Here is a 14,717-nt window from a genome sequence, read left to right on the forward strand (position 1 = left end):
GCCCGTAAATAATCACGTCTAAACCAGACCAGTGGTTGACATCGAGAGCACCGATCTACGCAAATGCATCAGCGAGACTGATCACCCGATCCTATTAGTCATGAGCTGCAGAAGACTACATCCTGGTTCCCGGCTCTCTCATTAATGTTAATGAGAGGCCCGGGAACCAGGATACAGAAGACTTATTGTAAACCAGATATTCAACCGTGAGCCTCATATGTGTCGATGCTTGATAACAGACCGAAACATATCGGTATAAGCTATGCGAATGGTCGGTACAGTAAAGGTGTTATCTGCAACTTCTAATTTACTCGGAGACATTTAACCTACTCCTCGCTGGAACTAACAGACTCGACAAAACACGACGCACACTGACGCATTGTTTGAGTATCATATTTTACTTCTATGTCTGTGATTTGTTGAGTTGATTATCATCTGTCACATCACTCGCAAACAAGTTTGTATTGAGTATTTCGAGCATCTTAGTCACTGTTCCAAACGTCACATAAAATATAACATTATATCGGAAGATCATCACACCTTTCATCTCTCCATCCACTCAGGACCTTGAACTTTGTGTTTTAAATGAGAGTCACTCCTAGGCTCCACAGGACAGCCTCGTTTGACTCCAGAACAGACGCTGTGGCTTAACGTTGATTACAACTAATTTCATTTGTGAGATAAAGCATCAGCTGATCCGTCGCATAGCTGCAGCAAGACTCAGTCTCCCTTCACTTACACTGAAGCTGGATATCAGCTGACTGCAGATGGTTCTAAGTAGTCATTGTGAATATTTAATGCTATTATCTTAGAAAAGGAGGTTTGCTGTGTCAGAGTGGTGTTTGCAACAAACCCTGCGGTTCACTCCCCAGTGGAAGACCTTGGTTCAGTATTTTAATAGAGTTACATACATTTTTAAGGGACTACGGACGGTGTCGAGGTTGACAACTTCAGTTTCATCGGAACAACTGCGTTTGCGTTTTCTAAAGCAATCAAGTGTAACTGGTTAAACAACCGCAGTATCGAGCATGCATTCCACCCTACTCACCACGACTTTACCATAACATTTTGACAGCAGCGAAATCTCAATTTCCACATAAACCAATATGATAATTGTATCCATTTTTTTCCATAACCCTCTCCTCAATTTGTTTCAGATGTGGCACTCTTACATTAACCTTACTTAGGAATTAGTCGATGTCCAATTTCACAGATATTAGCCCTGAACATTGACGGGATCCTTGGTACGACAAAGGTTTGTAAGCGATTACCGAATACCAGTCTGGACAGGATCTCACGAGGAGACCTTTGTCTTATGAGTCCTCGATAAGCCTCCTCGGGAGTATCTGACAATCTGCCATTAGTCTGTGGGTATTGAGATAAGCCGCCTGATAGATTCCATACTGTATCGACAATGAAGAACGGCTGCCGTGTGGGACTTCTCTCGAGGAATATCCTGGTAATCTCCCAACAATACAATATGTCAATAGGGAGCCCTCCACACACTGACCCTTGTTACTATCGACGCTTTAACACACGATGTGACAACAATGATCATCGACACTGGCGACAGATTCTGATAAATCCGTGTTACAGTTCACAGGGGAGGAGAACTATAAGGGTTAGACCATCACTCCTAGGCCATGAGGTTAGCAAAATACTGGCCGTGAAAATAGCTCTTGTATTTGCAGCTCGGACTATATCCCTGATCAATAAATAGTACATAGGTTGGTTACAGTTACGGCTTGCACTATTGCTATTGCTTAACGTTAACCTTGCTTTATACTTATATCACATGAGCACTCATTTGTGTAACTGTCTGAGATTTTGTTAAATTACAACCCGTCTGTTATCGGAAGTAGTGTCCTGTACTTACAACCAGTCTTTTCTGTACTTACAATCAGTCTACCCTGTACTTACAACCAGTCTTTTCTGTACTTACAGTCAGTCTACCCTGTACTTACAACCAGTCTTTTCTGTACTTACAATCAGTCTACCCCGTACTCACAACTAGTCTTTTCTATACTCACAATCAGTCTTTTCTATACTCACAGTCTGTCCAGTACTTACAACCAATCTACCCTGTACTTAAAACCAGTCTTTTCTGTACTTACAAGCACTCTGTCCTGTACTTACAACCAGTCTGTCCTGTACGTACAACCAGTCTATCCTGTACTCACAATCAGTCTGCCCTGTACTCCAGTTCTGGTACACTGCCGTCCACACTTAAGGACACACTTCCATCTATACCCCAGCCCTTGTACACATGCCTCCATACTCCAGGCCTTGCTTGTATAGTTCCATATACACTCAAGGTCCAGTACACTTCCATCCACACTCAAGGACTTCTACACTTCCACCCTGTGTGTATACTTCCATCTGCACTCAAGGTCCTGTACACTTCCATCCACACTGAAGGCCTTGTACACTTCCATCCACACCCAAGGTCTTGTACACTTCCATCCACACCCAAGGCCCTGTACACTTCCATCCACACTCAAGGCCTTGAACACTTCCATCCACTCTCAAGGCCTTGTACACTTCCACCCACGCTCAAGACCTTGTACACTTCCATCCATACTCCAAGCCTTGCTTGTATACTTCCATCTACGCCCAAGGTCCTGTACACTTCCATCCACGCTTAAGGACTTCTACACTTTCAACCACACCCAAGGTCTTGAAGTACACTTCCATCCACACGCAAGGCCTTGTACACTTCCATCCACACTCAAGGCCCTATACACTTCCATTCACACTCAAGGCCTTGTACACATGCATCCACACTCCAGGCATTGTTTGTATACGTTCATCCACACTCAAGGCCTTGGACACTTCCATCCACACTCAAAGCCTTGTACACGTGTATCCATACTCCAGGTCTTGCTTGCACACTTCCATCCACACTCAAGGCCTTGCTTACTTCCATCAACACTCAAGGCCTTGTACACTTCCATCCACACTCAAGGCGATGTCAGCGAATGTCCTGACAAGTACGAACGCCCCAACAATTAATCACCTCATCTAACAAGCCTAAGGACAGTTCGTCTCGACCAGCAGGGAAATGGGGGAATTCATTCGGACCATTACTTTGTGCTGATTAAGCATGTACAGCCAGAGAATCAGGAGGCCACCAATAAACTTTGCTCAATTACCACCGACTGAGAGCAGCATGGCCGCCTGCCGTGAGAAATTTGATGAGGAGAAGTTATTGTACTGCCTTGTTATATGTCCTGTCGACTGCAGACGAATGAAGACACAACTGAGTAGTACCCATTGATGGAGGCAAGTTAACGGACCTGTGCGACTGTGTAGTTGAAAGTTTATTACCTGTAGAACTAACGTCCTTCATAGATCTATTGCTGTCTGTAATGTCCATTAAGGTACAGAAATCTGATAACTAATAAACTGACCATTCTACTCGACATTCCATCCGTTATACACGAGGCTTGCTAACTCTGAGACAGACACTTGATAAGAACATCGACTGCATTTCCTAGAGCTTCTGTCAGGTTACAAATGTTGGTGCTTTACTCTTACTATCTTTTGTAAAGAAACCCGACGAAGACAAACTGATCTTTCACATCCATCCAGTTCCAAATCATAAAATGAGTTTACACTGTGTACAGATTATGTTACACATCTTATTAGCCTATCCGTTCAATAAAAGGAGAGCCATGTGCACGTAACAAATCGAAGATCGATACGTAAAAGTGTCCCATTTCGAGGTAAAGTTTCAATGCGCCAGCAGTCGATGTCACCTGGTTACACAGCTGGGGTAAAGGTGGATTGGGCTTTACCTTCATCTTCCGTCATTTATAACCTGATGACTGTAAAGGACTCACCGCAACGTGTTATGAGGTTATGAGGTTACGTGTCATGAGGTTTGACGGTAAATGACGCCAGTCTGGTACTGAGGGGCGGCGTCAACGTGTTAGTGAATGACGTCAGGTTTAACTGGAAGAGTGCTTAGCACGCACGAGCTTATAAATAATTTATCTTGTCGGAATCATTAGAATAAGTTATCATGTTAGCAGCTGGTCAAGCTAAGCATGTCCCTCCCTTTAAGTGACATTTTGTGTAACCTTTGTGTTAATAATTAATGACTGATTACAAATGTTACATTCATTTCTCTAATCGATCCGTGTCTGTGCTGCACAGCCCACTCACCTTATCATAATACTTTAATGAATAAAATATCCTTACAGGAATACCCACGATATCATGAAACAGTCCTTGATGGGTCAATGTACTGTTTATTAAATACCCAACAGTCTAGGTATCTTTAAGCCGGGCGTGCTTTAATTCTCTGTATTTTCTATTAATAGTTCTTAAGATGACGTCAGTCTCGTGTCAGCCATGTTAAAATATTGTGGTCTCAGGCACGAATGAGGCAACAACTGTGAATTGAAGCCTCGAGCTAGGGTCAATGTAAATATTTATGCATAGCTAAACGGGTTACTTCACTTCTTGGTTTTTCTGATTGGATTACTTATGTTTCAGCCCAGTATGGACATGATTACAAGGACCTTTAGGGGATTAGTTGTCAATGATGGTCTGTCTGTAGTAAGGCACTGTTTCAATTATGATTTGAGGAATGAGCAATTACATGAATGTGTGTACAATTTACTTCAAGTAATGACGTTAGGCTTTGAGTAAGCGGTCGATGCTTGATTTTCCATCGTACGTTAATCATTTTATACAACAGTGACTGACTCATCAGTTCCCGTTTTAAATGTTTAATTACGATGCACAATTACGAGAAAGCACGCTCCGGCCAGTAGATAGCCACTGGTCACTTTGTGGTGATGGCACGTCCGCCGGGACTTTTGTTGAAGCTGGCTACTCCGCAATCAATCCCTTCTCTGAGTGGACTATTACTGCGTGCGTGCGTGCGTGCGTGCGTGCGTGCGTGCGTGCGTGCGTGCGTGCGTGCGTGCGTGCGTGCGTGCGTGCGTGCGTGCGTGCGTGCGTGCGTGCGTGCGTGCGTGCGTGCGTGCGTGCGTGCGTGCGTGCGTGCGTGTAATCAATGTGTTCATATAACTGATGAACCCACACACCAACAAGGAATTGTCTCCGTCTGGAAATATGTGGTTCCCTTCATACTTGTTTCTGTTACAGAGGAATGACGAGGATTAAGTGGCACTCTCCCCTGGAATTCAGTAACGTAGAAGTGAAGTAAAGGGGATCGTGCAGATTAATACCACACTGTGTGGTACTGAATTTCCTAAGGAGATTAATATTCTGTGGTCTTCCCAGATTATCCCCCTCTCTTGTCTTCATATAGTACAGCAACTGATATGCCGTGTGAACTATGAGCATGAATTATTAAGTCTACAACGAACCGAAGCCTGTGCTGACATCCTACTGTTAAAGCATGCTGCACGTGACATGTTATAGTTCACGGGGTATTGAAATGTGTTAAGAGCTCATCTCCTTGGAACAATTTCGAAATCGATATCTAATGTTACACAGGAATGAATATGGTTGCATTATAAATCAAATGTTTGATTGTAACGAATAGAACACAACGGGTCACATCTCATCACTGTAGAGGATAAGTCTTCCGTAACATCATCTCACATCTCATCACTGTAGAGGGTCCGTCTTCCGTAACATCATCTCACATCTCATCACTGTAGAGGGTACGTCTTCCGTAACATCATCTCACAAGTCATCACTGTAGAGGGTCCGTCTTCCGTAACATCATCTCACATCTCATCACTGTAGATGGTCCGTCTTCCGTAACATCATCTCACATCTCATCACTGTAGAGGGTCCGTCTTCCGTAACATCATCTCACATCTCATCACTGTAGAGGGTCCGTCTTCCGTAACATCATCTCACATCTCATCACTGTAGAGGGTCCGTCTTCCGTAACATCATCTCACATGTCATCACGAACTAACGTCCATCATAGATCTATTGCTTTTTTAATGTCCATTAAGGAAAAGAAATCTGATAACTAATAAACTGAACATTTGACTCGACATTCCATCCGTTATACACGCGTCTGACTGAGTCTGAGACACACTTGATAAGAACATCGACTGCATTTCCTAGACCTTCTATCAGGTGACAAATGTTGGTGCTTTACTCGTACTATATTTAATCAGTGAGTCTTTAGTGATGAGTATAATATCTGAACTACAAATTATCGCTGATATGGTCGTGCTCTATATACTGGCCCGTCGATGTAATTGTATCCAATAAGCGTAATGTGATATTCAACATATTTTATCTGCCCCGTGGCCCGTGTTTTATGGTGCATGAGCTTTGTGTTATTGGGTATTATACTTTTATAAAACGGGTCTTTATAAATGAACAGAGTTCCTCCTTTGGTTATGACTGACACTAATGTACCAGCCCTTCTAGCAACCTACACGGACCTTACCAACTGGCACCGCGTGGTGCATGTCACGCTATCTTAGTCAGCAGGAATGTAGCTGACAAACCATACATTGGTTAATTCTGATTCAAGGATCAATATTGTCAAACATTTGTTACCATTACAAAAGATGCGTTACTTCAAACCTGGCCAGATCCATTTTAAGTATTACGCGCGACCCTCTAACTGCTCCACACGTACCTCAGCAATGTCGTAGAACTTGGCATATCTTGACAAAACTTTGAACATGAGTGTTCTGTTGTGTGTTATTCAGGTGATTCCACAAGGCGCTACCCTGCTGCCGACGGAGATGCTCTCGATTGTGTCCACCTGAGACTGTCTACCAAGATGTCGCTGGGTGAAATCAACCTGAGGATCAATTTGTCCTATGGCGGGGGGTCGTACATCCAGGACGAGGGAGGGTCACAGGAACCGTTTCTGTGGCAGTTTATATTCTGGGGCATCCTGCTGCCCCTAGTTGCCTTATCGGGCATCGTCGGGAACATTCTTACCATGGTTGTACTATGGAGACGGGAAATGCAGTCCCCGACAATCTACTACCTGCGAGCCCTTGTAGTATCCGACACCGGCATCCTGCTGATGTCCGTCATCGCTCTGACGCCCTTCGCCTGCTCCAACTACCTGGAGTCGGAGTCTCTTGTGTATTACCGGGAAGTGATCTACCCACCCATCCATACTCCACTGAACTTCATCATGATGTCACTGCAGGCCGTCAACGTGTGGGTAACTGTATCAGTGTCGGTGGAGAGATACATTGCAATCTGCCATCCATTCAGAGCCGCACGGATCTGCACCAAGAAAAAGGCGCTCGTTGTCATAATCGTCATTGTCGTCATCTCCATCGGCTATAACATCCCTCGCATATTCGCTACTCATGCTCGGGAGTGTTCTGAGGCTGAGAAAACTCACGGTCAAGCATGCTTCTACCTAGCGGACACGGAACTGGGGAAGACGTGGTCATACAAGACCGTGTACGGCTACATCATGTTTTGCATCATCATCTACGTGGTGCCGCTGGGCGTGCTCTTCATCCTCAATGTATTCATCATACAGGAACTTATGAGGATGCAGCAAAGGCGATCAGGCCTTCATAACCAGGATGATAACGAAGCTAATCTTAGTCTGGTGCTGGTGCTCATTGTTGTGGTGTTTATTTTCTGTCAGACACCCGGTCTGCTAGCGCAATTCGATATCTTTGAAGTTCATCTGTTTCATAAATGGCTGGCTGTGAGCAATTTTCTGTTTGTCCTTAACTCTGCTGTAAACTTCCTTATTTACACTGCCTTCGGCCGAAAATTCCGCAAGGTACTGCTGCGCATATTCCACAAGCTTTACAAACACTCGCGCTCCATGAGCATCAGCAGGACTGCAGTCACAAGCAACGGCTACGAGCTGACCAACGTCAACGATCTGAACCACGACCAAACAACCTTGGAGACATATTACGGCAAATAATTTGGGACATGGGTATCTTTGTACGTTTGTCTATGTAGTACCGCCTGACTATCGTGTTTAGATGAACAGCATATGCTGGAGGAGCGTCGTCCAGTGCCTGAAAGAAATGCACAGTGCACAGGGCACAACAGACGCAAGCATAGACAACTGTGACGGGACACTTGTGTGTTGGTAGCGACTCCTAAAGCGTTCGTCAAGCAATATGTGTAACGTCAGTGTGCCCACAGCATCTCCTAGAATGATTACATCACCTATCTTAGGGATACTTGCCGGTGTTGCATCTGTCTCAATTTCTTGTGATTTCTTACACGCAGTTTATGGAATAAATGTTGCTTCATAAGGGTTCCAACACGAAGTAAATTGTGCCATATGTTCAATGTGTTGTTCCCTGTGTCTAGGTCTCATACATCTACTTGGTTTATCTTAGAGACCTGCGAGGCTGCAATCGATGTGCCCTTTGAGTACATGACTAGCGGCAACAGTGACAAGGGTGGTGTCGCCGATGATACAGCCTACAGTGGCCACGGGATGCCATGCTGTTGCACCTGTAGCGGTACTGAAGGGCAAGTGGAACGAGACACTGTGGTCAGCGGACTGGGTATTTAGGTACACCCGCAATATGTTTTTTGGGGGTTGTTGTTGTTTTTTTTTCGTCTTCGTTACATGAGAGAACGGAAATATTCAAATTCGACATTCCAGTCTGTTATGTCGTAATGATAGGGTCATCTATGCGAGAGGAGAGGGTGTACCACCATGGTTGGGAAGGGGAGAGTGTACCACCATGGTTGGGAAGGAGAGGGTGTACCGCCATGGTGGGAGAGAAGAGGGTGTACTGGCACGGTGGGAGAGGTACTTATCATGATTGATGTAAATCGCTTATTTACCATCTGACTGTTTTGTTCACATTCGCTGGTGTTCTTGTGAAGCTGTCTTTTGTTTATAGACTCATAAATCATGTCCATCAATTATGAAACAATAAATATTAGTATTTTCGCAACTGAAGACAAAACGTTTTTCCTCTCTTAGACCACAAACAATGTAACTTTATATGACTACCGAAAACACACCTCTTTCTATGATCGAACTACATCACGGATCTCGGATTCTTGTGTCATGGATCCTCAAATAATAGAAGTCCCATGGACATGAGTTTGTTCCATCTTTTGAGTGTGTGTTCCAGACACTTTGCGTATGGTGCTGTGTTTGTATATTGTTGAGAAATGTTGCCAAAACGGCGACGTAGACACACTACATCATACCGTCAAGATGCAGATCACCAAGTAATCATTTCAGACAATACATATGATACATACGCAGTTTCTGGTTCATGTACGGTCAGATTATTTTACCCTCGCAAAACTTCTTGAACGTTCATAAACTAAACGCATGGACAAATAACTCTAATCTCTACTCACTAACCACCAGCACTCGACCTTTCGCTGGCACGCCATTTATTTGCTGACAACTGCTACCAGTGACATTTCACCCATTTCAGGGCAGCTGAAGGTTTATGTACAGTAGATATCTTCCAGTACACATATACACACTCTATTGAGGAAACACACAATACATGCTGCCTGGATGACAAGCATCTGTGAGAGCAGCCGCAATCATGTCGCCTGGGACCTTGAAAGGGTTTACCTCAACATTCCTGAAGACCTCCACCTCATCAATCTTCGAGCGAATGCTGATCAATGACACGAAAATGGGTTACACTCTATTTCTGAAATACACCCCAAAATATTTCAGGAAATAAACAGCGACAACCTCAGCTTCCCAGTTGCAAAGTTGTGTGTCTGGCGCCGTTCAACTCTCTTTCAAAGGAAACTAACTTCATATGTCAGTTGAATATTCTCCTGAAGCACCCCGCAAGCACTAACGGTACTCGGATCAATATCGAACTTTTATGTTTATAATCTAGCGCTTTCAAGACTTGAAAATGCGTCTGTGTAGCTCATACTCTGTCAGTATTGAGTGATAGTGGTTATCCTGAAGACCTCTGACACAAAGAGCATGACATCTCAGCTGTACAGGTGACAAACCACGAGAGTTTCATCGTCCATGAAAGGAAGAGACAACAATGTACTGAGAGAGTCATGGTTCATGTCATGAAGAGACAACGTTGTAGTGAGAGAGTCATGGAGAGACAACCTTGTACTGAGAGGGTCATGGCCCATGTCAGACTGACACAACGCTGTAGTGAGAGAGTCACGGTCCATGTCAGACTGAAACAACGCTGTAGTGAGAGAGTCACGGTCCATGTCAGACTGAAACAACGCTGTAGTGAGAGAGTCACGGTCCATGTCAGACTGAAACAATGCTGTAGTGAGAGGGTCACGGTCCATGTCAGACTGAAACAACGCTGTATTGAGAGAGTCACGGTCCATGTCAGACTGAAACAACGCTGTAGTGAGAGGGTCACGGTCCATGTCAGACTGAAACAACGCTGTAGTGAGAGGGTCATGAGCCATGTTAAAGAGGGACAACATTGTATTGAGGGTCATGGCCCTTGTCATAGAGAGAAAATGTCGTACTGAGAGTCATGGTTCATATCAGGGAGAGACAACGTTGTACTGACAATTATGGCCCAAGTCAGGGAGAAACAACGTTGTAGTGAGAGAGTCAAGATTCATGTCAGGGAGAGGCAACGCTCGAGTGAGTCTTGGCCCATGTCAGACTGATACAACGCTGTAGTAAGAGAGTCATGGCCCATGTCAAACGGGGACAACGTTGTACAGAGGGTCATGGCTCATATCAGGCCGACACGGTGTATTCAGTGAGAGAGAGAGAGAGAGAGAGAGAGAGAGAGAGAGAGAGAGAGAGAGAGAGAGAGATGCGTATATATACTATAGAGTACATTCAGGCTAAGTATATAAGTACGTTTTGCTAACGTTAATTGTTTGGTCAAATCCTACTTCTCTTCAACATCGATCCTTATCTATCCTTTTCCCCCATCATATGCATGCGGTTGCTTACATTCGGATAACCTGCTGCGTAGTGTAGACAACACAGAAAGGTTAGCTTGATGGAAACCACGGCCATGAAAAACAATGTCCTGGTAGGGCACCTGAACAAGTGAGAGCGATTTCGCCAGGCTGAAATAATCCTTCTGATTTCAGGAAAATGCACGTGGTACATATTGAGATGCAAACGGTAAACCATTCATAATGAATAGCGAAGAGTTGTACGATCCACTTAAGGTTTTTTTGTTGAATGGAATTTGTTCACACACGTGCACTAATACGGATGGACGCATATGCCCATGCATAGGGCCATATTGCGGAATGAAAGCATTGTGAATTTGTTCACACGCGTGCACTAATACGGATGGACGCATATGGGCATGCATAGGGCCATATTGCGGAATGAAAGCATTGTGAATTTGTTCACACACGTGCACTAATACGGATGGACGCATATGGGCATGCACAGGGCCATATTGCGGAATGAAAGCATTGTGAATTTGTTCACACACGTGCACTAATACGGATGGACGCATATGGGCATGCACAGGGCCATATTGCGGAATGAAAGCATTGTGAATTTGTTCACACACGTGCACTAATACGGATGGACGCATATGGGCATGCATAGGGCCATATTGCGGAATGAAAGCATTGTGAATTTGTTCACACGCGTGCACTAATACGGATGGATGCATATGGGCATGCATAGGGCCATATTGCGGAATGAAAGCATTGTGAATTTGTTCACACACGTGCACTAATACGGATGGACGCATATGGGCATGCACAGGGCCATATTGCGGAATGAAAGCATTGTGAATTTGTTCACACACGTGCACTAATACGGATGGACGCATATGGGCATGCACAGGGCCATATTGCAGAATGAAAGCACTGTGAATTTGTTCACACACGTGCACTAATACGGATGGACGCATATGGGCATGCACAGGGCCATATTGCAGAATGAAAGCATTGTGAATTTGTTCACACACGTGCACTATTACGGATGGACGCATATGGGCATGCATAGGGCCATATTGCGGAATGAAAGCATTGTGAATTTGTTCACACACGTGCACTAATACGGATGGACGCATATGGGCATGCATAGGGCCATATTGCGGAATGAAAGCATTGTGAATGAAGCCAGTTGTTTACCAGACGGCGTTACTTCAATGTGTGACTGCTGACTTCAAGCCTTGATTGTACAGTGAATGTCGTAGTATGTCCAGTTGTAGCCTGTGCAGATGACCTGTCACTGTAACACAACCCAGGTTTCTACAAAACTGTCGCAAGTCCAAGACGAACCTAACTGTTATATATGAATACAGACTTACCACAGCAGTCGTAGTCTGTCATCCGGACCCTAAAACAAACACACCCAATAAACCCATGCAAGTCTGGAATGCGTCGCAAGTCAAGATTACCACAGCTTCCGTTCTCTGGCCTCAACGTTCTAACATAATTTAGATAACCATGATTTTCAGAAAAGTGTCTTCATTTCAGAAACTAGTTGTTAGTTTGCAACAGGACGTTTAGAAGTAAAGTGAACGATGTATTCCATACCTATGAGTTTCTAATTCTTGTCCTGGAATGATGCTGCTATCTTGTATGTCCTAGCACGAACACCTCGGGCTGCAAGGACATATTAGGTATGCCCAGCGTCCTGTAGCGGGCTCCAGTTACTCTCCAGCTAAAAACGTTCTATGGAACCTTGTCGAATAATCTGTCAACAGGGATTTACTCTGCCCATGGAATAATCAACAAGTATTTCCCTGTTTTCTCGTGCACTTTCCACCAACACAAGGTCCTCACCTCTGCCTTGTTTTCTCGTGCACTTTCCACCAACACAAGGTCTTCACTTCCACCTTGTTTTCTCGGGGACATTTCAACAACACAAGGTCTTCACTTCCACCTTGTTTTCTCGGGGACATTCCAACAACAAAAGATCCCCACTTCTACCTTGTTTTCTTGCGCACTTTCTACCAACGCAGGGTCCTCACCTCTACCTTGTGTTCACGTGTATTTCCACCAACACAAGGTCCTCGCCAACATAACCTGGATAAATGTTTCAGTTTAACAGTGACTAGAATAGCAACAGTAGTACAGAACAATTAGCCTTGATTTACAAACTATTTGAAAAATACTTGTAACGAATACCAACGTGCACTGGACATATGTAGAGAAAGTGAAATTCGTCGTCATAATTAGACTTACATATGATTCATAAAGAGCGTCACATCTTCCAGTATTTGTGTAAATGTGAAGTACACCAATCCCTAATGTCGCAGGAACTAAAAAGTCCATTCTGGCTGATGGAATTTTTGTATGAACTAAACCTGTGGATCATAACAACACGCTACAGCTGTTGCCCGACATGGTGTGATTTTACACAGACCATATAGATGTTAACCAATTATATACTCAATATATACTGACCGCTAAAGAAACGCCACATCGATAGAGGTTTCTTAAAGAAAACACTTTTATTTGCTCCAATTAACAATCGAAATGGAGAATTGAGTTCAAACTAGACAATTGATTTCGTGAATCACATTTAGAGTTCACACAAACACCATCACCAGACATGGTACTATTTGAGAACTTAAAAATCAGTATTGTGTTTGGCCTCCATAGTCATTGATGACTGCAGTTGGGCCCGTACTCTGCTTGGTGTCTGACGGAGTCCATCTGTTTCCGTCAGAATCATTCTTCAAGATACTTTTATAATATGCATTAGAATGAACCCATGTTTATAGTTTACTGAAAACGTCACCTTCTCGCCGTTGATCCTTTGTCCACGTAAAAAGGCATTTTCGTTAAGTTTCGTTTTCAAGTGTTCCTGCAGAATGTTGATTATGCAAAGACGAGGGAGATTTTACTGCAGCTTTATTGACTTTCCATAGAACTTGAATGTGTAAAGCATGAAATATTCGAAACAGTTTAAATCAAGTGGGAGCAAATGGGGATTTTCTGCGATTATCACGAACTTACCTTACCATCGGATGAAGGGGGTGGGGGCTTTCTGACTGTACCACGTGTAATGTCGATGAAGGAGGGGCTTTTCAACATGTTATCACCCTACCTCGTGTACAATGGGTCGTCTCAGACAGTCTTTACAAGATCGTATCACCTGATCGTATCAAGATCGTATCACCTGACCATCTTGGGCTCGCAGTTTGGTAAAGCTACTCTCGTGCTGACACATCGGAGCAGGGTGAAGGATTACGGTATGTTGTTCGTACCGTAAAGCCAACATCCAGACGAAATGGTACTTGAGACTGAGAACAAACCCCCTGTGGATATACAAAGAAGTCAGCCTTGTCTATCTTGTCCATTGTTATTGTTGTTACTATTGTATTATAAACTGGAGTGGTGATGTATATCGGTGGTCAAGTGAGATGTCACATGCACTGGTAGTATTGTACACACACGCGTACGACATACTGGCAGTATTGTACACACACGATGTACTGTCAGTCAGTCATCTGCAGCTGAAAAGGAACATTTAAGTAACAGTTAAAATACACTGTCCGTGTATCCACCATAGTCGAAGTTAATTGGCACAAAATACAGCGTTCCGATTAACCGGGCAGATTTGATAAACTATGATATATGGCTTAACGGGAGAGAAACAATAAATTCTGCATTCATACCCAGCAACGGTTTTACTCTCAAGTTGAGGAATAAACCATTCCGTAATGGCGTTACACGCCAAGGAAACAACACACCGCTTATGTATATCAGTATTGTCAACCTATTACTCCACAATGTCTTCTTAACATTTGACGGAGTGGAAATCTGGGGAACATCGTACAACAAATTAATTGAAAATGTCCAGATATCCTTCTGTACTCTGGTCACCCCGACAATACACCCCGATATTG

The 14,717-nt window shown here is 43.9% G+C and overlaps 2 protein-coding genes across 4 annotated transcripts in view; one reads left to right on the forward strand and one right to left on the reverse strand.

The window, feature by feature from the left end:
• The window catches only part of LOC137284069 (FMRFamide receptor-like), a 66,910-nt gene extending 58,040 nt beyond the window's left edge, over positions 1-8,870 (forward strand). For all 3 annotated transcript variants that reach the window (XM_067815739.1, XM_067815738.1, XM_067815737.1), the window contains one exon: positions 6,660-8,870. In XM_067815739.1, the coding sequence (XP_067671840.1) occupies positions 6,734-7,861 (1,128 nt within the window). In that variant the 5' untranslated portion in view covers positions 6,660-6,733 and the 3' untranslated portion in view covers positions 7,862-8,870. The remainder of the gene's footprint in view (positions 1-6,659) is intronic.
• LOC137283640 (SPRY domain-containing SOCS box protein 3-like) overlaps positions 1-14,717 on the reverse strand; it is a 445,038-nt gene that overhangs the window by 417,685 nt on the left and 12,636 nt on the right. The gene's annotated exons all lie outside the window — the stretch shown is intronic.

The sequence above is a fragment of the Haliotis asinina genome, chromosome 5 (assembly GCF_037392515.1).
Source record: "Haliotis asinina isolate JCU_RB_2024 chromosome 5, JCU_Hal_asi_v2, whole genome shotgun sequence".
Taxonomy (NCBI): Eukaryota; Metazoa; Mollusca; class Gastropoda; order Lepetellida; family Haliotidae; genus Haliotis; species Haliotis asinina.